The sequence below is a fragment of the Rhizopus delemar genome, genomic scaffold (assembly GCF_000149305.1).
Source record: "Rhizopus delemar RA 99-880 supercont3.15 genomic scaffold, whole genome shotgun sequence".
Lineage (NCBI taxonomy): Eukaryota > Fungi > Mucoromycota > Mucoromycetes > Mucorales > Rhizopodaceae > Rhizopus > Rhizopus delemar.
Window position 1 is genome coordinate 280,566 of NW_027137841.1, and position 27,197 is coordinate 307,762.

General features: G+C 40.0%; 9 protein-coding genes across 9 annotated transcripts; 5 read left to right on the forward strand and 4 right to left on the reverse strand.

Moving 5' to 3' along the window:
- Window positions 1-652: 652 nt before the first annotated feature.
- Window positions 653-2,885, forward strand: RO3G_14908 (uncharacterized protein; the record flags this gene model as incomplete). The annotated part of the gene is made up of 3 exons (XM_067669492.1): window positions 653-847; window positions 920-2,077; window positions 2,142-2,885. 3 exons carry the CDS (start codon window positions 653-655, stop codon window positions 2,883-2,885), a joined length of 2,097 nt encoding a protein of 698 aa, XP_067525593.1.
- A 1,490-nt stretch (window positions 2,886-4,375) lies between these two features.
- Window positions 4,376-4,776, reverse strand: RO3G_14909 (uncharacterized protein; the record flags this gene model as incomplete). Its single annotated transcript, XM_067669493.1, has 2 exons — window positions 4,376-4,641; window positions 4,749-4,776. The coding sequence occupies 2 exons, from the start codon at window positions 4,774-4,776 to the stop codon at window positions 4,376-4,378; spliced, it is 294 nt and encodes a 97-aa protein (XP_067525594.1).
- A 2,000-nt stretch (window positions 4,777-6,776) lies between these two features.
- Window positions 6,777-8,385, forward strand: RO3G_14910 (uncharacterized protein; the record flags this gene model as incomplete). Its single annotated transcript, XM_067669494.1, has 6 exons — window positions 6,777-6,782; window positions 6,838-6,932; window positions 6,980-7,219; window positions 7,268-7,660; window positions 7,717-7,878; window positions 7,926-8,385. 6 exons carry the CDS (start codon window positions 6,777-6,779, stop codon window positions 8,383-8,385), a joined length of 1,356 nt encoding a protein of 451 aa, XP_067525595.1.
- A 115-nt stretch (window positions 8,386-8,500) lies between these two features.
- Window positions 8,501-9,890, forward strand: RO3G_14911 (60S ribosomal protein uL30; the record flags this gene model as incomplete). The annotated part of the gene is made up of 3 exons (XM_067669495.1): window positions 8,501-8,511; window positions 8,981-9,110; window positions 9,264-9,890. 3 exons carry the CDS (start codon window positions 8,501-8,503, stop codon window positions 9,888-9,890), a joined length of 768 nt encoding a protein of 255 aa, XP_067525596.1.
- A 121-nt stretch (window positions 9,891-10,011) lies between these two features.
- On the forward strand, window positions 10,012-11,121 carry RO3G_14912 (uncharacterized protein; the record flags this gene model as incomplete). Its single annotated transcript, XM_067669496.1, has 4 exons — window positions 10,012-10,342; window positions 10,395-10,646; window positions 10,708-10,917; window positions 10,964-11,121. The coding sequence occupies 4 exons, from the start codon at window positions 10,012-10,014 to the stop codon at window positions 11,119-11,121; spliced, it is 951 nt and encodes a 316-aa protein (XP_067525597.1).
- A 1,083-nt stretch (window positions 11,122-12,204) lies between these two features.
- Window positions 12,205-12,840, reverse strand: RO3G_14913 (uncharacterized protein; the record flags this gene model as incomplete). Its single annotated transcript, XM_067669497.1, has 1 exon — window positions 12,205-12,840. One exon carries the CDS (start codon window positions 12,838-12,840, stop codon window positions 12,205-12,207), a length of 636 nt encoding a protein of 211 aa, XP_067525598.1.
- Window positions 12,841-13,360: 520 nt separating this feature from the next.
- On the reverse strand, window positions 13,361-15,257 carry RO3G_14914 (uncharacterized protein; the record flags this gene model as incomplete). The annotated part of the gene is made up of 3 exons (XM_067669498.1): window positions 13,361-14,385; window positions 14,446-14,693; window positions 14,743-15,257. The coding sequence occupies 3 exons, from the start codon at window positions 15,255-15,257 to the stop codon at window positions 13,361-13,363; spliced, it is 1,788 nt and encodes a 595-aa protein (XP_067525599.1).
- A 3,268-nt stretch (window positions 15,258-18,525) lies between these two features.
- Window positions 18,526-18,714, reverse strand: RO3G_14915 (uncharacterized protein; the record flags this gene model as incomplete). Its single annotated transcript, XM_067669499.1, has 1 exon — window positions 18,526-18,714. One exon carries the CDS (start codon window positions 18,712-18,714, stop codon window positions 18,526-18,528), a length of 189 nt encoding a protein of 62 aa, XP_067525600.1.
- A 5,499-nt stretch (window positions 18,715-24,213) lies between these two features.
- On the forward strand, window positions 24,214-24,963 carry RO3G_14916 (uncharacterized protein; the record flags this gene model as incomplete). The annotated part of the gene is made up of 2 exons (XM_067669500.1): window positions 24,214-24,853; window positions 24,947-24,963. The coding sequence occupies 2 exons, from the start codon at window positions 24,214-24,216 to the stop codon at window positions 24,961-24,963; spliced, it is 657 nt and encodes a 218-aa protein (XP_067525601.1).
- Window positions 24,964-27,197: the final 2,234 nt, after the last annotated feature.

Below are 27,197 nucleotides of genomic sequence, written 5' to 3' on the forward strand. Positions count from 1 at the left end.
TCTTTTTTGGCAACTAATTGCCAATTTTGCAAACATATCTCTTATACTACTTGTTAAGCATTTCAATTGAACAATGCGTTGAAGAAAAATAGCCGATTACAGTTGACATTGACGAATACATGTCTTAATACAAGGTCATGATTAAAATAAAAAATACGAGTTTATTTAAATAAGATTATACAATTGTTTCCAAGTAAACATACTCTATTAGAATATGTATTGTATTAATGATGGTTCTTTGATAAGAAGTACCAATCAAGATAACAAGGTATTTTCCGTTGTCAGTAACCCAATCTAATGTCAGAAATATTACTAATCTTACATATAATCGAGATAACACCTAAAATAACGTTATTCAAACCAGTAAGAAATTCCCAGAATAAAAGATAATCTATAATAGATATTCAAAAGAACAAATGAAAAGTTTTCATAATTAGAGATGACACTTGCTAAATTACTCGAAGATTAGAAGAACGCTTACAATAGAAGATATCAAGCCACTCATTCAATAAGATATAAATACTTGCCTTCAATTAGAGTAATTTTTACTTTAACTTAAACTGAAATAAAGATCAGTCTCAAAAAGTACCTACACTGCTCTTTGTTTTTGCTTATATCTCTTACTTGGTTATTATTACTACTATACGACACAATGAGTCACGATTCAAACGCTGGTCCTTCTACTAGAGACAATGATATCACTCTTCCAGATGCTGAACATTATGAAGACATGATTCGAGCTAGGCTAGCAATGGATAAAAATACGCAAATGGTCATTGCTGAAAATCAAACATATCGTCCCAAGAACACGACTGCTGCTTATAAATCTAAGCAAAGAGAATGGTTTGTAAGTTAAAAGCTATATGTTATAAAGCTTGTTTGGGTGATGATTTCTAAAATTGTTTGAAATTGAAAATAGGAATGGTGCGCCAACAAAGAAAAAGTTGCGGATGGTGCTATTGTTTATGACGCAAAGCTAGCTTTCTTTCTCAAAGACTATGTTTTGACCCGTGGAAAAAAATTCAAGAAAAATGCAGATGGATCACCGGCACCATTGGGTAGGGAATCGGTCCTTGCTTATGTAAAAGCTGTGGTTGATTTATACCATCAGCAGGTAGAAGCAGGATTCAATAAGCATACAATGGCAAGAGGGCCTATCGTGAAGCGCTTTCTTGACACTCATACCAAAAAAGAAGCAAGACGCAAAAGAACTGAATATGAGGATCGTGGAAAAAATACTTTGAATGATGGCTATACGGATCAAGAATTGCTTCGAATCAATCAGTACTTTTTGATTCAAAACAACATCTTTTCTTTGAGAAACAAAGTCTGCTTTTCTATGAGTCATGCCATGCTTATGCGTAGTGAGACTGCTCTTGGAACACAGCTGCCAGATTTATTCATCATGGAACTCAAAAACCAAGGCCCCTCTTCTTGCTTTGCTATAGTAGCCACTATAACGTTTGGTAAGACTAATAAGGATGGCAAGATTCAATATGGTTCTGCTCTTCGCCATAGGTATGCTGAAGTTTGTCCACATGGAGCTTTTGCTCAATATTTTTTTTCCTTGTTCCATCATCAAAACCTACCATTTCCAAACTTCTCGACTCGCCGTGATTGGTATGACACTTATTTGTTTCCAAACGCTACAGGGGATGGTTCAATTACTTATAGTGAACAAGCCAAGATTTATAAACAAGTGCTTAGGTATTGTGGTGTCCATTCAAGCAAGCTCACTCACATTAACAGAAAGAGTGCCATTAATATGGTTGCAAATGAAGGTGTCTCTGGAGACCAACAGAGACAAGTTGGACGTTGGGGTAGCGATAGAATGGTTGGTTGCTATTTGAGTGGCCTTCCTGTTGATGCCATTAAAGTGATGGCCGGGTTTACTACTCGTAAAGGCGATTACTTCATCAATCGTGGTTCAATTGAGCCATCAGAAGAACTGCGCAAAATGGTGTTTCCTTGGATTGAACATTGGAGAGAGAAGTTTTACAGGAAGGAAGTTGAAGACGATATTGCTGGGCCAAGCTTTTTAGATTTAATGGATTATTTAAGAACAGTTTTTTTGCAAGTAAGAATTATTTTTTTACAAATCAAGTCATAATGCTTACGATATCTAATTATTTTTATCTTAGGACTCAGTGGTATTGAAGGGAAAATACCCCGAAAACTTTATTTGGTCCCACAGCATCTTCGAAACTGATCTTTACAAAGACTATGAAGAGCGTCTTTCAGCTGCAATCGCTGCCAACGATGAGAAGTTCAAAATGAGCCAACATCTGGAAGTTTTGTTACCTGAAGTTGCAGCAGCTATGAAGACAGGGTTTGATTCAATGAATGCTATGATGAACATAGTCCAATCTCAGAATCAACTCACTTTGGATGCAGTCAAGAAATTGGAAGCAGAAAACCGAACAATGCTCGCTGATTCTTTTTTGCAAATTTCAAACATGCTAAGACAAGGTGATGAGAATACACAACTTCAACAAACATCAACTATCCTTCCTTCCTCTTCTGCTCCGCTGTCATCTATTCCTTCCCCAAGTACTGCTAATTCAACAGGTCTACCATCATTCAAAATGAGTAGAAGTTTGATCAGCGTGACAGATGTATGGCGAGAATACTCTGTTGGTCTTGCTGGAAAGCCATCTGTCAAGTCTATGGAAGAGCAGTACGGTGCAGATTGGCGCAAAGTAGACAACAGAACCGAGTCTAGGTTCTTTACTAGACGTCTTCCACTGTACAAGAAAATTGAGTCGCTGTCAAATGAAAGAGGTATAAGCTGTGAAGAAGCTGCACAATTTCTTGAATTCAGAAGAATTTCTGACAAGCTTTCTATCAACCAAATGTGCAAGTTGGTCGCATATAATCAGATTTAATTATTGAAGTGTTTTTTGTTTACTATTGAATTTATAATAAAGTATTTTACTACAAATATATCATTCAAATGAAAGCGTTAAAGTATCAGCAGGAAAGCGGGATTTAAACAATTTCCAGAAACAAAGTATTTCACCATCCGTCCCTTCCCCCCAAAAAAATGAGGAGACCGCATCGGAGACACTGCTATTCTTGAAAAAATACCCTCACAGTATTACATTCAATAGAATTGACTGATGCTTAGTCCAACTCTTGTTGCGTATGTTTCAACACAGTTTAGCAGCAAACATTGGCCATGGTCACAAAGAATGGCTCCTTCTTAAATCCTTGTGCAAACATATGATGGCCATCCATGTCGCGACCAATCCATGTTTAACACTTCTGATACATCATTACTCAGATCCACATATTTTTTTGCAAGATGTCTCCATTGAGTGGGGAGAAGGGGGAGGGGACAACGTATGGTACAATAAGGATGTTTTAGGTGAGCCGTAACATGAATCGATATCGTTCATGGAGCCATAAGACTGCTTGTTGCGCACAAGGAAGAATTGAAAAGATTCGGTGAGGCCGTCGTACTGTGTTGATTCAACGAGCCTTGCGAGATTCCTAAATGTGCCTAACAAATGATGCTGCTCACCTTGATGAACAGTGAAAACAAAAGGCTCCACTTGTGCCAACTGTGCAGTTAACCATGTCTTTTGTTGTTCCATTTGTGATGCATTGGCCACATCAAGTGCAGTGAGTAACACTATCTTGTAATCACTTGACTCTGCGGTCATCTCTTGAACTCCTGCTTTTGGCTGGCACAATTTTCATTATTCCTTGTCGTAGCAATTGCCACACTGATTGTTTCATCGTCAAGATCGTCATCTTTTTTAGGAACACCATTGCAATGGGTGGCGTGAACCTTGAATTTATCCAAGTGCGAATATTGCTGTTCGCAAAGAGGACATTCGAGAAAACCCCTCTTTGTTTCTTGATCACAATAACTTTTCTCTTTTCAAAAATAGAATTCAAGATTTTTTTTCCGTTCATTCAAATTCTTTTGTGGTCATTCAACTTTTTTGGATCATCTTTCAATTTTTATTTAGATATCGCAATTTTCTTAGCAAGAATAAGAGAAGCAACACACGTATACACTTTAACAAGTTTGATACTACAATGTTGTATCTACAAACGGTCTCTTTCTTCAGGTGACAAGTTGTGATGGACTTTGTTTCATTTTCGAAAGGAAGCTTATCGATGATGATCTTCTTTAACTTTTTGTAAAACATTTATGAAACGTCCTGTTCAATATTAAAATAAAACTACGCATAAATACCTTACAAAATTCTTCAAATCGTCAGTACAGTAGTCGCTCTATTGAAGGGTGTCCGATTTAAGGGTATTTTGCTGGTAGCATAAGCCTGTTTCACCAAAGTTAATGGTATCTACAGGATCATATGGCCCAAGAAGTTCTTTTATCTTCCTCAATTCGTTCTGCATGTTTTCAGAAGTCAAGTTGAGGATAGCCTGTTGTTTTTAAATTTTTGCCATTTTTGACAACATTAATATTACTGTATAACGTTTCAGCATTTTTGAGAGTGTTTGATATAGTCTGTTGGGCAAGTGGTTGATCTAAATTGAATTTCTTCATAGCCCATTCACCTAATTCTGTTTGATTAAGCTGGCCAGCAGCATTTTGATCCAAAAGCTCAATTTTTTGAGAAAGAAAGGCGCACACATTTGTTATTAGACATTTTTTATAGATAAAATCTAAACAAAGAAAATAAATTTTGTTATATTATCCTTCTAGCAAATTTGATCAAGTCTTAAACAAGTTTTGGTTTGTTAATGTCCTTACACAATTACCAAATCTATACCAACCGACAGTGGCCTATGTGGGAACATGTTGTACAAACATGTCTATGATGTAGCTACAACACATATTAAGTGATTTCAATTTTTTAACAGCTACGAATTTCGATTTAAGGGTATGTTCTATTTAAGGGTGGATATTCCAAAAATTTTGGCCACCCTTAAATAGAGCGACTACTGTAATAAAGTTGAGAAAAGGGTTTACAGTGAGGATGATTTGCCTCAAGGCACTTGTTCTTACATAATCAGAGAGATTTTTGAGGGATAAAGTATGATTGATTTATTGGTTATTTGTATAAAAATAAAGAGAATAAAGAGGAGTCAAATCCTCCAAAAAGAGAATAAAAAGCTAGACTTTTTATAAAGTTCAATTTTTACAAGATGTAAAAGGATTGGCCAAAAGTTAAAACTTGTAAGACACTTCGGGGTTCAAATCTTCTTCATCATAGCTACAGCGAGCTTAATGATTTCTGGTGCAAATGGTCTTTATCAAAATCAACCAATTTTTTCCTGACATTGGCGAATGAGTGTAATTAAAGCCATCAGGATGATGGTTGGAATATAAAGTTGAAGCGTGAACCCTACTTTTTTAAAAAAGCTCTTGCCCACTTGGATTGAATGGTGTCATGATTATTTCCTTTTTTATCATACATGAGGGGTAGAGAACGCCATCCATTTGAATTCCCGGCTGCTGCTTTTCTCTTTCTTTTTTTTTTTCCTTCAATGAGCCAACCCTTAAAAGTATCACCACAACTGGAAATCAAAGCTTTGACTATTTTAAACGCAAAGAATCCATTGGATACGCCCGATTTTAGTCCTATTGATTATTTCAATCGACTGTTTCCAAACGGTGAGAAGAAAAAAAGTGTGTAAAAAGACCAAGACTGACGTTCGACTTTAGAACAGTCGCTTGCTTCACTGGACGGCGTCTTGGAAAAGTTGGATACGAAAATAAAAGAGACGAATAGGGAAGCAGAGCGTATCACAGATATTCAAACCATAAAAGAAAACCAACATGTCGAAGGCGATCTCAATAAAGCAAAAGATGCCATCAAGGTAACAAGAATTAAAAAAAAAAAAAAAAGTGGGACAGTCAATAATGTGGCATAAAGGAACTCTTTAAAAAAGTACAAGATATCAAGTCCAAAGCAACTCAGTCAGAATCAATGGTGCAAGCCATCACACAAGACGTGAAATCACTCGATTATGCAAAGCGTCATTTGACATCGTCCGTCACGGTCCTGAAGCGACTTCAAATGTTGGTGACAGCAGTGAATCAGTTGGAAGACATGGCGAGAAATAAAGAATACAGAGAAAGTGCCCAATTATTACAAGTAAACTAAACCATCCCACATTCACAGCGATGCTTATTTTATTCCAAGGCAGTAACTCAATTGATGCAGCATTTCAAACAATACAAAAGTGTAGGGCAAATAGCGCAATTGTCGGATAGGATTCAGCAACTCCAGAGATATTTAGAGGAATGCATCCTGAAAGAATTCGATCAAGGGTTCAATCTGGAGGGTGCCCTGATCGGTCAAGCTTGGTTATTGCACGATGCCTGTCTGGTGGCTTCTGTGCTTGATGAATCCACAAGGTAACACGGGCCAAGTACGGCAGGGAGGGAGACTGATGTTCTTTACAGAGAGAAGATCATCAAGCGATTTGTCGACTTGCAGTTGAAGAGTTATCGACAGATCTTTAGTCGATCCACAGAAGAAGTGGCTCAATTGGATCATTTGACACGTCGCTATGCATTCTTGAAGCGTCTATTGAAATCCACAGAAGAACTCAAGGTGTTTCCAGACGCGTGGGGAGTACAAGCAAGGATGTGTAGAAAATTTTGTGAATATACAAAGCAAGTCGATTGGGGGAGGAGGCGTATACGATGAATGGATGATAACCTTTTTGTAACGATAGGATGGATCTGGAAGTCGTCTTGAAGAACAAGGTGCCGAACGTGGAAGAATTCTTGAAATATTTACAATTGACGATTGAATTCGAAGGACAGTTGACGAAACGATTTGAGAGATATGCAAGTAAAAAAAAAGAAAGAAAAAAAAAGAAAAGTAAGGCTGATGGTTGACAACATAGGTGGATGAGAAGAAGGAGGCTGTCTATCGTTTTGAACATGCGATCTCTTCTAGTTTTGAACCTTACTTTTATCTTTATATCAATACTGAAGACGCGTAAGTATGACTCTGTTCACATTCGACGTTTGACTCATTTTGTATAGAACGATTGCATCAATGATCGATTCCTATGTCCAATCGGATGCATCAGCCGCCACCAATCCAGAAGAGGATGGCACGGTCGTCGTCTTGCCTTCGAGTACCGACTTGTTTTATTTTTACAAGGAAACCTTGGTTCAGTGCGCCAAGTTCTCAACCGGGAAAGCGCTACTGGATCTTTCTCAGGTGTTTGCAAAGCACTTGAATTCGTATTGCAATAAAATCCTCTTGGGTGGTCTGACAAGGTAAACAGGATCCCATTCGCTTTTTGCCTTTCTTACCGTTTTTGAAAGAAATGATCCAAAGACACCCGACTATTTTCGATTGGCCAGTCTCAGTCTGAACACGGCGGATTATTGCAGCATGACCACACAGCAATTGGAAGAAAAGTTGAAGGAGAAGATAGAGGTAGGCTATGTGGATCAAGTGGATTTGACGGGAGAAAAGGAGCGGTTTATGCAAGCCATCTCGCTGTGCATCGATGCTATCGTCAAGGGCATGGACCATGCATTGGAACCTTACTTTTTACAGATGATGCGTTTGCCTTGGGGCACCATGGATAGCGTTGGAGATCAATCGGATTATGTGACCAGTGTGATGGACATTGTGAAGCGATACACATCGGTCATTGGAAGAACGATCTCCAACAAACGTTATTTTAGAACCTTTTGTGATCGATTTGCAGAGTAAAAAAAAGAAAGAAAGAAAAGGCGGTTGAAGTGAATGCTGATGTTTATTCTAGATGGTTTCTCAACAAGTATCTATCGCTCGTGTTTCGATGTAAGCCCGTGTCAGAGATCGGAGCGGAACAATTATTGTTGGATACACACTCTATGAAGACATTGTTGATGGAAATCCCTTTGACGAGTTATTCGGATGGATCACCCAAGGTGGTGCCAACGTCGTAAGTCACGTCCTTTTTCGGATGAGCTCCTTACTGATCTACTGTAGCTATGGTCGTATTGTGAGCAAGGGTATCTCCAAGGTCGAAGGTATCCTGAAGACGATCATGTCACCGATGGAACCCTATGAGGCCTATGTGGAGAATTATCTCTTGCTCATCAAAGACAAACATCCGAGCAATTTCGGTCGATTATTGGATTTGAAGGGCATCAAGAAACCAGACCAAGGCCCTTTGATGGACATGCTTCAGAAACGTATACCCCATCATGATCATCTCTCGGACGATCCCCACTTGATCCCTGCCCCCGAACAGCACAGTACGACGCCACAGACGATGATACCCAACGCCATCGCTACCTCCCTCTCTACCATGGCTTCGAACGCTGCATCCAATGTGTCTTCGCCCACAGAAAGTACGCGTGGTAAACTGAATGAAAACTTTCGAAAGTTGGTCATGACCGGTATGGCTTTCCGTAAGGACTTGCAAGAAAAGCGAGATCATAATTGAATGTCACACTGTGACAGTTTATAGAAAAAAATTTTTTTTTGCTCGTGTTATAAGTCCTCTTTCTTTTTTTTTATTTTTTTTTTTTCTCTTTCTTATTCAAATTAAACGATAAACAATGGTTGCTTAGTAAGTTGAATAAATACCTTTGTTGGATCAAAGGAAGGCGCGTTTGATTTGTATACACGATGTTCTCTCCTAAAAACAGAGTTCTTCGTCTATAGTAACTTGAAGTTTTTTTTGTTCTTTCTTCGAAAGAAGAGAGAAGGGGGGCCTGGACAACGCCTCTTTAAAATAAACTCAAGGTTGTTGGGGTGTTAGGAAATTCTTTCAAACGATTTTTTCTTACCCTTAAAAGAATCTAGTACGTTACGATCATGAAATTTCTGTCTGGATTTTTCTTTATGTTTGTATCTTGTTACTATTTTATTCTTTGGTATCTCTTTACCAACCACTTTAGTACACTCGTATTAAAGGTTCTGCGAGTTGCGTGCCCCTAGCGTGGCGCTCTTGTGAAATCCATTGTCATCCCTTTGACGCTTTTCTTGGTCAAATTGAAATATATTTGCACCCATGTGTGTTGACCTCTTGTCAATAGCAACGTACCTACTGTGAATGATGTCCTTGTTCCTGAAACCCTTTTGAAGAAGAGAAAGTCAGATGCTCAAGCTTCTGCCAAGGCTGCTGCTAACAAGGTTGAACTTCGCAAGGCAAGTCTCTTTAGTAAAGTAGAAGGAAAATGTTTATGATGATATGGGTAATCCCAAACGTTGGCTAGATTGCACTCGATGCTGCCTACATTGTTAACCATCTTTCGGGGCTGATACATTTTCTTTCTACATCCTTCTTTCTCCACTTTTATTAACCTTTCCATCCTGTAGGCCAAATTTGCCAAGAGACGTGATCTTTTCAAGCGTGCTGCCAAGTACCATGCTGAATACAAGGCTGCTGAACGCAAGGAAATCACCCTTCGTCGTCAAGCCAAGTCCAACGGCAACTACTATGTGCCTGCCCAAGAAAAGTTGGTCTTTGTCGTCCGTATTCGTGGTATCAACAACATTGCACCCAAGCCTCGTAAGGTGCTCCAACTCTTGCGTTTGTTGCAAATCAACAATGGTGTCTTTGTCCGTTTGAACAAGGCTACGTCTGAAATGCTCCAACTCGTTCAACCCTATGTCGCCTATGGTACACCCAACTTGAAGACCATCCGTGAATTGATCTACAAGCGTGGTTATGCCAAGGTGCAGAAGCAACGTATTCCTATCCATGACAATGCTGTCATTGAACAAGTTTTGGGCAAGCATGGTATCATCTGTATCGAAGATCTCATTCACGAAATTGCCACGGTCGGTCCTCACTTTAAGGAAGCCAACAACTTCCTTTGGCCCTTCAAGCTCTCCAACCCCAACAACATGTGGAAGCAACGCAAGTTCCGTCACTTTATCGAAGGTGGTGATGCCGGTAACCGTGAACAATTCATCAACAACTTGGTTCAAGCCATGAACTAAATTTTTTTTGAATGTGTTGTGTAATTATAAATAAAAATGATGAAAATAATCCTAATAAAGCTTGTAAATATTTTTTAACCCAAAAATTCTTTTTTTCTCTCTTTACTGCCTTTTTTTTTTCATGTCCATTCTTTATTTACCTTTGGTGTTGGATGAATTGTATCCACCCAACGATGACTTGATCCGACAGACTGTCTCTTTGGCCATTACCGAGAAAGCGAAAAGGCTGGTGATAGGTATCAAGAGTCAAGAGATAAAGACACATGCTCACTGTCTGGACGCCATTTGGGACAAGATGCAAACGGTGTTAGGACACTTGTATGTAGCTCAGCTGAATGTGGCCTATGAAGCCAATGCACCCTTATTTGATTGCAACGTGGTGTTTGAAGATGTCTGTGGGTACTTTATTCATCTCGAACCTAATTTAACCAAAGTCTGTTTACCAGAAAAAGGTAGGATGAAACAACCGCATGCTGCCGTGTCCTAACCCTCTGTTGAGAATAGACATGGACCAAGTCAAAAAGTGGAATGAAGCAAGAAAAGAGATTGGACTGAACGTGTTGGAAGTCCATGGGATGTCCCGTCATCCCACAACACCTGTTCAACCCAGCCACCAAAAGAAAGCATCGGGTGAGCCACGTCGGTTTGAACGCGTTGCTGTCGGTGGCACCTTTGACCATCTTCATGCGGGACACAAGATATTGTTGACGATGACTGCGTTGGTGTCTGAAAAGAGTATGGTGGTTGGCGTGACAGGTAAGGCAAGAAAAAAAAAAAAAAAAAAAAAAAAAAAAAAACGGGGCTGACAGGTGCGTAGATGATTGTATGTTGACAAAGAAGGAACACAAGGACTTGATTGCTTCGACCCAAGAGAGAATCCGACAGGTCGAAACTTATTTGCGATCCGTGAAAAGATCGATTGAGTATCAAGTCGTGCCTATCCAAGATCCATTTGGTCCGACAGTGACCGATCCAACGATCGATGCCCTGGTTGTTTCAAAGGAAACACGCAAAGGCGGTGATTTAGGTAAAGTGACCTTGTGTTTCTTGCGTTGTCTTAATGAGTTCTGTAGTGAACAGTGAAAGAGATCTCAGAGGCTATCCACCTCTAGCGCTTCGTATCATCGATGTCATCTCAACCCACAGTAATTCGATTGACGAAAAAGACATGTCTGTGTTAAAAATCAGTTCAAGTTGGATTAGAGAATACCTCGCATCAAATAAAAAATAAAAGCCCTCAAATCATCATTTTTTATTTATTTATTTTTTATACAACAAACGACAATAGAATTAAATTTAAAAAAGGGAGGCATTTTTATTTAAAAAAGAAAGAGAATGTTTATTTGAAAATGAGATAGCCCTCCTACAAGAAAGGATCAGTCAGAGTACAAATAAAGACAGAGAGTAGTGTTTAAGAGTGGATCAGAATCTGATGTACATGGATCATAAAGTTTATATGCCTCCATTCTTCTTTGTTACATTCAACCCATGGCTTACTACTTTATGATAATTAACCAGTAAAGTATTCTTTCAATTAGAAGAGACTAAAAACGATGAGAGGAAATAAACACAAGAGAAAACAGAGACATACAAAACGCGTGTTTCAAATGGAGTCTTGTCATCACCCGTAGACTTTTAAACAATAGCTTCCTCTCTCTTAATTCAATTTACCTTTAGCTTGTGATTCATCAAAGAAAAGAAACGATATAAAACAAAAAGAAAAGGAAATCCCCCTTTTTAAAAATGAATGCTACCTCATTCACAGCCAGTCACAATGCGTTGACACTTTCAGAGGTAAGAATGAGCACGTGTGTGGATAGGATATCAAAAGAATGAGTGAAAAAAAAAGGGGAGGGGATTCTTTTGAAATATCCAACCTATTCATTCAGTGGTTTTACATTCATGTACATTGCACACATCAGTCCAATACCTACTTCATGAATCGTATTTATTTTATAAAAACTAGATGACCACTAACACAGGTCAAACTAGGACTGTAACAATCATCCTTTTTTCCCTTGTTGAACATCACACTCTACACCAATTTTTTTTTTTGTAAAATAAATTTTATTGATAAAATAAAATTTATAGCATGTCAGTTTGAGAGGTGATGAAACGAATACTGGGTGAATTCTTGTCATTTTTTTTCCCTCTTTCATTCATTACAGTCATGACCCACTTGAAGTGACGAGAGGCATAAACAATAGGGCGATGAGAGGAGATGAGGGTTATCCATGTGAGTAGCCCCAAAAAAAAAAAAAAAAAAAAAAAGACGCGGTTTCAATTCGACTGTGAATTTTAATGCAAAAATAGTTTATTTGAAAGCGTCCTTGTTTGCCAAAATGTACTGTTCCAACGTTTCTGGTTTTCTTCTCAACAAGATTTCGATACCATCCGTGATGTGTAAATGCTGCATGTCGACGGTGGTGGCAGAGGCCGCGAGACAGTAAGCAAAGGTGTGCTTGAAGTAACCGGTACTCATGATCCTGTCGTACTTTTCTGCGGCGGTGATCTTTTGATAGGTCAGCGGACGACCGACGGCCCGACTGAGATAGTCTGTACGTTGGGCGGGTGTGGCCAGGTCGCCACTGAGCTCATAGACCGCATCATGGTGCTTTTCCACCTCCTCCGAGAGGACCACGGCCGCCACGGAACCGATATCGTTGGGCGAAATCCATCCCTGGATCGCATCGGCCTCCAGCACGTCCAACACGCGGTCTCCCTGGGGACCATCAAAGAGCATCAGGTTGGACATGAACCGACCGGGACGCAAGGTGACGTAGGATCCACGATTCGGGAGGTCAAAGATGGCCTTTTCAGAATAATAATGCAGGGTTCCGATCGGTGTCGATCGCCAAGGGAAACTGACCCATGCACTCGAGATGTCGACGACCTGCTGCACACCGGCTTCATAGGCCCAGAGAGCAATCTGCTTTTTGTATTCCACCATCTTTTTCAAGTCTGCGATCAGTAAGAACAGTCGGGTGTGTCCCCTCAGGCCTTCCTTCAGTGGACTCAGGTCTTCATAATCACCTCGGACCACGCTGACGAGTTCGCTCTTGAACATCCCATGGACTTTCTCGGGTGTACGTGCATAGAGAGTGACTGGAATCTTCTTGTCAATCAGCTCACGCACCGTCTTGGCTCCCACATTGCCTGTACCACCCACAATAAAAACGCGTTCGGATACACTGGTCATTTCTTTTAATAAAATTTTTTAAAAAAAAAAAGATAAAAAAGTCCATCGACAGCGAAATATATAGTGTTCATCACCTCGGAAAATCAATGGACCGAACCCGGTTTGGCTCAGCAAAGTGCTTACGCAAATAATTTACCAAAAAAAGGAGTTTTGGCTGAAATGGAACACAAGAAAACAAATGGGGAATATGTTTCATGCAACTTTATTTTTTTACAGGTTGTCTAATAAGGAAAAAAAAAAGGGGGGGAGGAGGACATCGTCTACTTACTTTTTATCCTAAAAATGCCTTCATCAGATCCTCTTCTGTAGCATCTGCTCTCACAATAGGTGGATGGTGACCCGGCGATCGGCGATCACCCAGACCGTCTGACGAGCTGTTTCTTGCCTCACTATGCAAGTTCAGTGCTCGAACGGCTCTTTGTAATTCGGTATGGTTGAACGTAAACTGGGCCGTATTGGCACCGTAGAGCGTCGTTTCATCTTCACTGTAATCCGATTCGAATTCAGACTCGTCTTCCTCCATCACCTTCACCTCGGCCTCCTTCTCCTCCTCGGCCTCGCCAGGGTCCTTTCTGGCCAGTTTCTTGGCATGCATGTGTAGCGCGTGCTGTTCGTCAATCACACTCTCTGGGATGGGTAACCCAAAGGACGCCTCGGGCTCTCGGTGTTTGTTTCTCTTGGCGATCTCACAGACATAGTCATGAATCACCCAAGGGAAACTGAGGAAGCCACCCTGCTCGGAAAAGTCACGCTGTCTTTCGGAGGGATGATAGGTCACATAGTACCATGCGGCTGCCTTGGCGTCCATGCTGGCTCGGTGGGCTGGATCGACGGTCTTTTGGGTATCGTCCATGAATTCCTTTTCGAATTCCTTTCGCCACAGGTCTTTGAAGGACTTGATGGCCTTCATGGTGCTATCGTGCTGTTCATAGCGCGTCTTGCTCTTGCCTTTCTTTAACCACTTGATGATATAACCCGACATGATCTCAGCCTCTGTCTGCACCCCGTTCTGATTCATGAGGGCCAGCAAATCACGATTGTAGTCCCTGCGAAGCGTCCGGGCCTCTCCGATATAATAGGCCATGCCCGAGAGATGCATACGGGTGTCATACACCGCTTCCTCTGTTAGTTTTGACATGTAATTCTTGTAATCGGATTTATCGATCGATCGGAAAATGTGGCCCAGTACTTTTTTGGACGCATAGGATTCCTTGTCTTTCTTTTGCATAAAATCAGGAAATGTTCTGACGATCAAATCTTCGGATAAAGTCGCTGGCTTACCCGACTTTGGAAAATCTATTGCAAAAAGAGAGGATGAATACCATCGTTTTTTCTTTTTTCTGTCATTTCATTTACCAACAGCTTCTGAATGAAGTTGAGCCAGCAAGATACACCGTCCGTCCATCGCGCCCTTTTCACTAAAATCAGCCGTAGCCAGATGCGCATTGGCGATTTGACCCAGGTTATCGTTATTGATATAATTCACAAAGAACCGTTGAATGTCACGAATCTTGACGTCTTCCACCTTTCTTGGATCCGACGCGGTGTAATCCATCGGTGCGACGTCCTTTCGGGTCGGTATCAGTTTAGGATCCCAAAAGATGCTATCAAAAAAGTGTGAGTGCGATTTGAATTTTTTTAGGGTCCATTTACGTATAATCATCTCCGTCCAGATCGCCTCCTGAACACATACTGGGTATATCTCGATAGCCTTTGGCAGGAAACACGACCACGTTCACCAAGTGGCTCAGGTTCGGCCGATCGACCGCGGTCACCACACGCACATCGCCCGGATGAAAGCACGGGTTTCGAAAGACGGCACATTCGCCAGTGATCACCTGCTTCATCGTCCCACTGTGGGAGTTATCCCAGACTTGGATGTAGACCTCGCCTTCGTCCAGCGTGCCGGTTTCGTCCATCACACCGAGCAAGAAGGCGCCTTGAGGCACCAGGATCTTGGCCTTCTTCTTCAGTTCCTTCAGCACGTTCACCCGAAAGAGATTCAGCAGGTTCTTGATGTACGGATCCCCGCGTTCCAAGAAGCCGGCCTGGATGATGGAGGCCATCATGTGGGCCGTGCCGGCTTCATCCGCATTGTTCAGCAGGACCCGAATCGCTTCCTCTGGACGGGCCAGGATCTTGTCGATCTCACGCAGCATGTTACCCATCAGCTCCAGAAAGACCTCGTCCTTGACACCCAGCGCAGAAAGCAAGGTGATCGCCTGACGGTTGAGATAGCCATGAATGTAAGTCGAGGTCCGGATGACTTCCAGCATGAGATGTTCGGATTCAAACTTGATCTGACTCGGTCGAAGCTCGACCTGGACCGTGCCGCTGGACAGTGCCCGATCGACGGTCAGGACGCCCTTGGCACCCCCGAGACGAAACTGGAAAGCGCTGGGCACGGACTTGAGATCCATCTGATGGGCGACTTCGGCCGCCAGCGAGGGGGCCATCCGACCGACACCGTCCGAAAAGGTAAAGTCATGATGCACCACGTCCGGGATGAACCTCACCTGGCTCTTGTCCAAATGACAGATCGGGCGTGTGGACGAGAAACACTGACCCATCCGGACCGCATGTTTGGCCACGACTTTCTCATGCGAGAACACGCCCATCCAGCGACGGATCATGTCCGGTGTCAGCTCGGGTGTGGATGCAAAGAACCAGCAGCCATGCTCTCTTAGCTGGGAACTCGAAAAGGCCAAAAACTCGTAGGTTCTGTCGCCGATCTGGATGCCCCGTCGGAGGACATCGTAGATGCGATCATAGATCGGCTCGTTCGTCTTCTTTGCACGCGCGGCTCCCACCCGGTTGAATCCTTCGTCCATGAACTGCACACGGATGAATCGATCGGCGTGATCCCAGTAGTGTCGCACGACCCGGTTGGTGGTCTCCAGGTTGGGTGGTTCGATGAACAGCGTGCTGGGGGTCACAATCACTTTTCGAAGCATCGCGCAGTGGTTCGGTATCTTGCGTGGCTGGCAGACCTTGAGCTCCATCTGGTCCCATATGTTCCTGAACGCCCGTAAGGGCTCCCACACCCGCTTCTTGTTCAACGCGATCAAATCCAAAATGCCACACACGACCGAGGCATCCAAGGCCTGGATGGTCGAGTAAAATTCCTGGTCGAGATTGTGTTCGTCGATGAGGTTGTAAGAGATCACGGATTCCAATAGGTAGAGCACGCTAAAATCAAAATGGTACTTCAGCCGATCGAGATGGTCCAAAGGGCGTGGCAGGTCCGAGGCCAGCATCACCTGGATCGTTGGCTTCATCTGGCTAGGGTCTCGAGGCACCAGGTTGTATTCGGCTGCCTTTTGCATCTCTTTCTCAAACAAGGCGACCTGTCTGGACGGGGGCGCAAAGGAGATCCGCAGTGTGGTCCAGACACCGATCTTGACCGAGTCGGATCGAGCCATCGGAAGGATCGGTTCCTTTAGCTTGGGCTTCACCCCTTCCTCCTCTGCCGTCAAGGGTATCCTCGTGATCCGCTCCCAACCGCCCGCTGTCTTCTTGAGCTTGGAGGTATAGACGATCTGCGTGTTGCGTCTCCAGTAGCGGGGTGGGTAGCGAAGTGAGATCGTAAAGGTCGTCAGGTCATTCTCTCGTTCGACCAGCATATTTTCCATCATCTCTTTGAAGCTGTAGCTTAATTTATAGTCCACGTTCAAATGGGTAAAGAAGACATCGACCAGCCGTCGTGTGTACTGCACACGGTACTTGACATTTGTCGTCGTCGACCACTGTTCCACAAAACGCCTTGCGCTCACAAAGTTGCCCAACGCCAGCTTTTGTCCACTCAAGTTGGATGTCGTCTCTGCATTCCACTGGGCATGGTGGCTTCCGTCCTTTTCCTTGGCGAATTCGGCCTGGACCACCCTGCCGTCAATCGTATGTCGCCCCGGCAGTCTCTCTCGACTTCTTCCCTTGGGAACCATACGAAAGGTGATGAGCGCCGTTCCATCCAGCACGTTGGTGTTTTCGTCCACGTTGATCGTCACGTCTTCGATGCTTGCAAATTTTTTAAAATAGTCATAAAGTGTCTCTGCGATGGTCTGCTTGTTCAAATTCTTTACAATCAAATATTTATAGTCTTCTCTTTTTTCTTGTGTTGTCTGCTTTGGTGGTTGTTTAGAATAGTGTCCATTTCTTCCGTTGCTGTACATGCAAAAGATTTTTTTTTTAAAAAAAAATACGGAACTTTTGAAGGGTTGTTACTTTATGCTCTAAGGCACGTGATTTGACAACATTTCCTGAAAGAAAAAGGAAAAGAAAAAAAACCGTTGGTAAATAGATTCTATTGTCTTTTGTTTAGGATAAACATTTAAAATAGGATAGACATGTCAAGGATTCATGTTGTTTGATCCGTCGTCAACATCTTTTATCCTTTCTTTCTCAAACTTGTGTATTTTCATTCTGATTCAAGTTGTCATTATCCCATTTTACGATTAAAGATAGCAAGCTCAAGTTGACAATGCAGCATCCAAGCCACACCGCGAGAAGAACAATAAACATCCCTCTTTTGTTTGTTGTCGTCTTTCAAAAGCAACTTTCGATCAAAGGGAGGGTTCATGTCCCAATTCTTACTCTCGTTGTCTGAGTATTGAACTAGAGATCACACCCGTTTTCTTATGCCACTCCCCCAACGGGTCATCCATGGTCAAGATAAAGGATGCAGACGGGATAAAGAGCATGGACGTGGATGGTTGTGTACAGATTGAACCAGTACAGGATCCTAACCTCTTCAAACCCTCGTCCTTTCAAAACCAATCTGATCGTGGTTCCCAACCATTTCTTTATTTTTTTTTGGGGGGGGGACAGAGTGAAACTGGATGGAGCAACCATCCATGGATTGTGATACATCAAGATCCTTCCGTTTGTTTCCATTTTCCCACAATGACCCCTTTTTATTCTTTTGCCGTCGTCCATGAAAAGAAGTGGATAAAAGAGATCACATCGATCGCTTTGTGATCAACAAAACGATTTAAAAAAAAAGGGAGCTTCATGCCGTTTTATTTGACAATCAAGAAATCACTGTCCTCTTTTGGCATACAATTGAGTATACATTCGAGCTGAGCTCTCATAGGCCAGTCGATCGTTACATGCCAAGATGTTGGCAGCATGACAATTCAAAGGCGATGAAGAAGGTTCAGGGTTAGCCAGAAGTTGGGTGATGGCCAAAAGAACATATTTCAATGTCCAGGCTGGTGACCAATCTGTCTTTAGAATGTCCAAACAAATCTCTCCCGTCTGTGGATGGATGCATTTAGTCTCTCTCTCTTTTTTTTTTGTGTGTCTTTTTTGCCCTACTTTGAAGTGTATGTTGGGGTGAAAAACAGGAGTCACGAATTGGATGTGGGGAGGATGGGTTGGGTAATTGGAAGGAAATTGAACGGATAGCTCAAAGTGGCCATCTATTCACCTTTTTATGGATCAAATACTATCATGTTTTGATTGCCATGTACCTTCATAAGGCGTGTTGGGTAAGCCGATGATCATCGCCTTCCAACAAAGTATATTCTCATCGGATGCTGCTCCTAAACAAGTAATCAGGTTATTTTCGTCTTGTTCCATCATCACCTCCAGCGTATCCTTCATGATCCTTTTGTCTGCCGTGCTCATTTTTATGTTTAAAATGAAAAAGAAACAAGAAAAAGCTGCATGAATTAGCTTAAATAATAATTTACACTCCGAATTTCGCGGTGTGTCCCTTTTTTAAATGTTCCAGGTTTTTTTTTTTTTCAACGTGTTATGTTTACAAAACTCATCAAAGAGACCAAGGATTTCAAATGAATGGCAGTTGTAAAAAAAAGTGAGTTATAGAAATACAAAGGAGTGGTAAGCAGATGACTTCAATCGTTCTTTCCCGGATTTGATGAACGACGATCTCATCCAAGACAGGCGTCTGTTCAAGGAATGGTGACCAGTAAACTTTCTATATGAACCAGATGAATGTAGCAAAAGATTCTCTATTGTACACTGAGCATGGTACTGCAGGATATAATATCTGAAAAGCCCAAGTGTGAATCGATCTTGGAATATTGCGTTGCAACTAGGATTTTTAGGGGTTCGACACGTATCGCTTCAAATTTGATTTCTATAGACCTTGTGTTTGAATGCAAGACCATGTGCTGTTTTGTTTTGGGTAATTTGCACCGTTGGAAATATTCATCTTTGAATGCTGTGAAGCAACCTATTATCTCAGGCATTTTCTGCCTATCTTGATACGCAAAGAGGAGTGTTTTCTTGCTACTTTGTGCTCATAAGTTGAAAAATACAACTGACACAAGCATGATACTTTGCCAAGCTTGCTGTTTTGCTTAAAAGGATTTGGCTTTTGATCACCGTCCGGTTCTGTTCATTTTTCAGTCTTTGCCATTCGACATCGTGTTTTGTAGGGGCTTGTCAAATGATGGTGCTCATGGGTTGTACAACATCGAATAGCAACATCCTTCAGAACCGATACACGCAGTAAAGACAGTGTCGCAACCTGGATCAAGAGTCATCGGCTGAACATCACCATTTAGCTTGTGCCAAGCTAACATCATCCAGCTCAAGATCGGGGCTCTTTCAAATGTGTTCTTTTTTGCAAAATCAACATTGACTGTAAAACCATTCGATCGGATCACGTTATCAAACAAGGTATCGTTGCTTCTGTTTTGGTCTCAAGTCTTTGATGCCAAAATAGATATGCTAAAGACGACATGTGGCTTAAAATAGATTTCTTTTTATCTTGAATTTATCAAACTTCAAAATTCCATACCAAAACAACCCATGGATTCATCTATCCCCTTTGGCCTTCTCCCTGTAAACATGCGCTTAAAGCGTCGACAGAGATGAAGTGAATGAAGAATGGATGACAGTAAAGCACTTGACAGTCTCGGTAAACGCATCCTTCAGACATGATATGGATCCTCTCTCTCTATGTGCTTGCTCAAGCTCAGAAAGTAGTGAAAGCGGCCACAATACCCATTTGCCTGGTGGTTCTAAAAGAGAGTTCAGTGGTACTCTGAAATCTACACCTTTTTTTTTTTTTTTTTTTTTTGAGATATACAAACGTCGGTAATTGTTTACTTTTCGTCTTGCATGGCTGGTGTCATCCGTTAGGCTAGGTCCTTGAAGTGTTCCTTCACAAATAAGTTGATAGCAGTAGTTTTCTGAAATGTCATTCACCACTCCATATTCTAAATATCTACAATACGAGCTCACTGCCTTTTTTTTTGGATTAGTTCAAGAAAAGTCGAACGCTGCTAAAGGTTTCTGCATGATACTACATTGTTCATTACTGCTGCATTGTGATAAGCATGATAGAACAGGACAAGAATAAAAAGGAAAGAGATACTCTAGGTTCATTTGAAGCATCACAAATTTATGTCAAATTTTTGCAATTGGGTAGATTAGACATAACGCGGTCGTTACTGTCATAAGATTACTACAAACAAGATGTCTAATGATATATTTATATATTTCTACAACCCTATTCATATCAACTGGACTTTCCTTTTAAAATTATCCTTAAAATCAAATTTACATTTTCTCAAAAATTTTCAAAACGACTTACATTCAAGTGAAAGTAGTATAGAATGAATAAGCCAATGATGCATATGGATTTTAAATACATAATTAAACCTTTGTTATTCTAGTTCACTATAAAGCATTATATTATGCATTTCTGCCTTTGGTTTTTATTGAAGCTCTTGTACAATGATTGGGTTGAATCATCAATAGCAATCATTGGTGGTTATGTGATACTCTAGATCCTTTATAGCTTTTGTCATATCATCGACACTTTCAATGCCTGTAATGGTCACAATGTTGGGTAGTGGCTTATGTTCAACAAGATCCTGACAAAAGCCTTCTTCTATCGTTATACTCAAGTTTGTTGTGATCTTAATAAAACGTCCTATCCTTATTCTGTCCTCATTTTCACAAAAATACTGCTTACTCATACCGCATTATCGATCACTAGACTGGGTCACCTTGACATTATTAGCTTCCAAAGCCAACCTTTTCAGTTCTATCGTAGTTTATGTATTTTGCCTCTTTTTTCACAAGCAGCTTATACTTGCAAAAAGAAAACAAACAAATTAATAAACAGAACAGTGAAGCATATCAGTATGGGTCACTTACCTGCATATTGTATCATGTGAAAGGATGAACAGTCTTTGTCAGAAGGCTTTAAAGCCATGACAACCAGTTAGCTGAACGATATCAAATCATTCCTATCTTACTTTTAAATCCAACTCTGTTCGTTGTATTACCCCTTTCTAGTTTAATGATGCGCACAAGCTCCTTTAGGACCACTAGCTACTGTTTTTCACGTAGGACAAAGACAAGAAATTGGTCACAAGAAATCAAAGGTGTTGTTAGCACAAAGAAGACCCTGGATTACATGACTATAGCCGAATCCAAAATGTTCCAATTTTGCAGTCTCATCGGCGGTATCTACAGTATCACATCCACAGTATGTACATCGGGATGTTCTTCTTTCATATTCTGTATAATCCATAACAAAAAGCAGACAGATGAGGTCATCAATAGGTTGTGATCATATACCAGTCATAAACCACTTACCATAATCTATACTACTGATTCACATCCTAAGTCAAGTACAGAGATTCCTTTTTCAAAATCCAAGGCTCTATAAACATTGGAAAGTAAATTTCTTTTTTTTTAAAAAAAGATATGGATAAGCAAATGACTATTTATCCATCACATAATGCTTTTATAGCAAAGTGTTGCTGATGAAGCAAAGAAAAGGGAAGGTTAGATGAGCATATTATTTTATATCTGCATTTTGAGTGCTTTTAACCTTCTTTAATCCACTTCATCTTTTGGTAACCGATAATTCAAAGCTTTGTTTTTAGCATGAAGTTTTCTGTTTGCTTTAGTAATAGTATGATGTTTAACATGATGTCTACTGGCTATAAGGATTGCGGCTAGTATGGGTTTACAATACTATCTTTAAATTTCAATTTCCATTGTATGAGTACAATTCCTTATTGGTCTAATGCTAGTCATGAATCCCCTTGCTTCAATCTAAGCAAAAATAAAAGTTGCGTGATGAGACGTCAATATACTCTTTGATTGGAAACTGCCGCACGATGATCAAGATTGTGCAGCATCAAGGAGAAAAGGGGGAGAGTGGAGAGTGAAATGGGTGTGATGAATCGTGTTCATAACAAAAGAAGCTTTTGCGTGTCGATCAACTGCAGAATTTTACACACAAAGAAAAGCCTGATCCAGATGCCTTGCTTTTAAAAAAAAAAAAAAAAAAAAAAAAAAAAAAAAGTACTCAACATCAGGTCATCTTGCTATAGGTAAAAAGCAGAAATGTCAGCCAAGAAGTCGCCCAAGGAAGGTGCGATGCCTAAAGACGGTATTTACATGGCTTGCGAGGTCATGTTGCATAGAAGCATTCTTTTTCTGAGCTTTATCAACTTTTTTATTAAATGTCTATGGCTGTTGTGGTTTGTGTAGCATGGTTTCCGATGATTCAGTGTCTTTCTAAACTTAGGTTCTCGTTATTCAATGATAAGGTATCACACTGAATAGCCATATATGATTTAGTAGGCTGCCTATGAATAAAAAATTTCATAATATAAAACTTGAAACAATCAGTGTATTTCTTCTTTTTTAGAATATAGATATTCAAGTATGACAAATGTTCAATTCAGTTATTTACCTTATATTTTGATAAGGAAGCGTAAGTTCTTTTTTTTTTTTATTCAAGTTGAAATAATCAAACTTTATGATTTATTAAAAAGAACTTGCTGTTATTTGAATCGTATTGTCTTGTTATGTTCGTACTGAATTTCTTTATTCATTGCTTACTGTAACGTTGATAACTAATTCAACTTTGGTCTAAATACTGAATTACATTTACAGAGTTGAATTTGTCTGCATATATCAAATGAATCCAACAATTTAGCTTATGATTTATTACTGCCTTTAATTTATTTAAAAATAGCAACCAAATGTACTAGATTTACATAACATCTTAGTGCCTTTTCTTATTAGTTAAAATACAATTTATATTGTTCTTTTATATACTTTATCTAGTATATTATTACTGTTTCTACTTGTTAAAATACAACATATATTCTGCTATAATACTCTAAAGAATTTTTGCGAAACAGGCGATGGAATATGGTCCTCTCTACCCAATACCCATTTCCTTTATACCATTTGAACTGAATTTGTAAGACTACGTACGCTATATTGCTGGGATTATGCTCTGATTATATAGTATCGCTTCTAATAATGATATCCCTTTCTACAGTAGAACAGAACATATTATTTCTTTGCTGCATTTTTTTAAGCTTGAAAATCGAAAGATACCCTTTAATGGTGAAAAAAAACTTAACCAGTTTTATTTTGCTATTCTAAAATTTAGTATAGTTAGACCATATGTACATTTAATTTGTACCTAAACTAATGAGGCTGATTGGAGAAGAGTAATTAGGGGCTATAGCAGAATGAAGATATAAATAGATAGAGTATCTGATCAATTATCGTGATTTTCATATAATAGACAACTAAAGAGCAAAATCTTTGTATACAAATCGTGTAGCTTTATGGCCAATCCAGAGAGATATGAAGTCCATTGAAATCCAACATAGTAAGGATCCTGTAGCTGTAGAATATAAATGTGATAAAAAACTGTTCAACTTCACTGCTCTCTTTACCCTTCTTGGGCCTGAAAATTCTGTCAAAATAAGTTGCAATCATGAAGAATGCTGTTGCCTTTGGTATCAGTACATTAATTTCAACCGTCTCTTCTCATGATTCTATTCTTGGAGTCGTAATTTTAAAACTGGAAAGAGAGCAACAAAAATAATGGTACCTGATACAATGCTAAAACAAATGATTTGCCGACAGATTGAACAGACTTGGTCAAAGCGTCTGCATTACTTTATTTTTTTAAGGCAGCAGAAAAATTTTCCCCTGAAAATGGCCAGAGACAATATTCATTAATAACCAATCGTTCTAAATAATTTAAATCCGGGTATGATTTTAACAAAAGACCATTTACGGTTCAATGTAAAATAAAAAAAAAAGCCTTTTTGATTTTTAGCCTATTCCTCATTCTTTTTCTTTCTCATTTTCATCTTTTTCATCATGTCTGGTATTCTTACCAAGACAATGGCTCGAAGACTTTATCCAACGAGAACCTATGGTAATTATTTTACACTCATTAGCACACCATCACCTACTGAAAATATGTGCATGACAATGAAAAACTGGGAACGTCAGATTCATCACGGCTTACCTGTCATACTTGCTTTTGCCATCCTTGGTATGCTTGCCCTCGCCGGTGGCCTTGGCTACCTCACCTATAGACTTTATCACCAAAAGAAGCGTTCATTATCACACCGTAAAGATGCCGAGAAGACCTCCAGTGGGCTTCCAACCATCGTTCCCTGGCTTGCTATTTCTTCACCTGCCAGTTTTTCTCCAACGGACACACCCAGGATCCATGCCAATCAGTCTCTTCAGCCACATACCGACCATCTGTCACCTACCTTTATGCCCATCCATACCTCTCTCAATTTAGTACCAAGATCAGAAATATTGAATGATCCAGCGCGTAGACGTGGAGTCGACGAAGTTGATCTGTGGGAGAAGAAGCAAAACGAACAGGAGCCTCACAGGAGACCGGCAGCATTTTGGAGATTTCCATTGACAAGAGCTTATCCAGATTCACCAGAGTCAATCAAGATTCATTCAAACAGTCCAACATCAACCCTCACCATGCAAGGTACGTCCATGAGCCAGATGAACCGCAGTGAATCCGAGGTACATATAAAATAATACAGTACAGAATATATATTTATAAATTTTCCATTTATAGATAATCACAAAACATGACACTCATCCAATACTCATACCACATCATCATAAGCATGACATACCAAATATTCCTTCTTCATCAAGAGACATCCGACTTGTAAGACAAGTGTTACAAGAAAGCAAAATTAGAAATAGCAGTAGTGACTGGCTTCATTTCTCTGGTAGCAAATCATTTTAATCATCCCAATAAAAATAAAAGCACCTTCAATATTATCATATAAAAAAAGATGGGCATACTTTGTAAGGTAATCGAGCTTTCAAAAGAGAATCACAATGACATTTGTATAAATCGATTCAACATGTAAGGGCCCTTTTTGAGCATGCAATAAAAAGAGTTGTTGGTTCACTTTTAGTGGAGTTCTATTCGGCTATCAAAGGTCGTATACGTACAGGTTGTATCTGATAAAATCGTCTCCAAAGCCACTGGTTCCTTCAAGACAAATATCCCCACTACAAACTAAACCCAACTAAGGACCAAAAGATAGTCACCAGCGCCTCTCTCTCAAAGATACCTTGTTCTCTTTGGGTTACTTCTCGTTCAATGTAATAGCTTCATTTATAGAGATTTCTTTACGGTTTGGGCAAAGATTGGCATTGACAAATCAGCGATGTTACTTGCAATGGAAGACTCTGTAACCAGGAAGACGAAAAAAAGTAGAGAGAGTGAAGAGGTTAACATATGTTTTTCAACTATCGTATTGACCGAACCACTTTTTGATTTTCAATGTTTGACAGTCCATCAAACGTGTTGAGATACCAAAAGTTGGGAAATAGGAACTGATGTGATGTATAAGAGGAATGTGAGGCTTACATGAGACCAGCAGAGTCTATTGTTGTTTTTAAAACGAACTGACTCATCTGTCACGTACCTTTCTTTGAAGTTCCTCTACAAAATGATCGATAGTATATAATTGCATCATTCGATAGCATCCGTAAGGTGACCAAAGCAGCTGAGGATACTTTTGGCATCTTATTGAAGTGTCCAGACTTGATAAGCTTGTCTTTATGTATACTATCCAACGTCACAAATAAATATCTGACGCATACTCAACAAATAATGAAAATAAACCAAAGGTTCATCCGCACCAAGTTTCACATCTTGAACCCATTGAAAGTCCAAGATGAAAAACTCGAATAGGGTGCTGATGTCATCCTCAGTATGACACACATGTCTCTTGTCCTATGGACAACATGATCAAAAGAAGAGGTTGATTTGAAGCTTTATTGATTTATCTGATTTACCTGATTCAAATAGCGCTCTTGGGAATGTAAGCCGTAGATTGCCGAGGATATGCATTTTCTGTGCAAGTCGTACTGATCGCATCATTTCCACGTGTGGTTTGTGTTACAAGAGGGCTCAAGCCAAACCAAGACCCACCAAGGCAATTTTTGCAAATCTCAAGAAGGCCATAAAAATGATCATGACACAAACACTGAGATATTCAAGGTAATAAACTGCAAACCATATATCAATGTATGCTTCTTTTAACAATTTCAAGCTTAAATATATATATATAAAAGACAAAAATGCTAGTAGTTGTTACTGGGATGTAGTCAATGATCCGAGGTATTCTTGCTTAAAAAATAACAAATTAACCAGTGTAATACTACCCGCTTCGTTGTGTTCCTATACTTGGATAGAGAATAAAGGGTTTGCTACAGACTAGATACTAGTGAACATAGCCCTTTGTTTCACTGTATATACGCTTTAGATGTTTTTTTTTCTCTCTTTGTACTAATCCAAAGCGATCAGAGGCTGCGCTGGATATGATTTTTGTTTTCAAGGGAGCAGTACTAGAATAGAAACGATCTTTAGCTTGCTTAATGAAAAAACACCCCTCCGGTCGCAATACGTTCAAGCCTAAAGACTATTACGATGAAAATAATCACTTTATTAATCTTCTTTGGTTCACTCATACTTTCAATTCTCTCTATCCTAATTGTCTTTTAAGTATAAAACCAATTTAGCAAAAATAAAAAAACAAGTAAATAAACTTACATATCGGAATGGGTTTTATAAGTCATTAAATCCTATAAAAGATGCAAAAAATAAATAGGATATCTAGTTTTATATCAACCTGTTTATTTGCTTTTAACATCCACCTCTCATTTCTACTATCAAACAAATTCAAGCAAGCAAGCTGAAGGGAAAAAGACTGATATGTCAAGTTTAAATTAATTGTTTTGTGCATGGATATATATATATATATATATATTTTGGAAAGTAGTAATTGACTCAGTAAAATACTGGT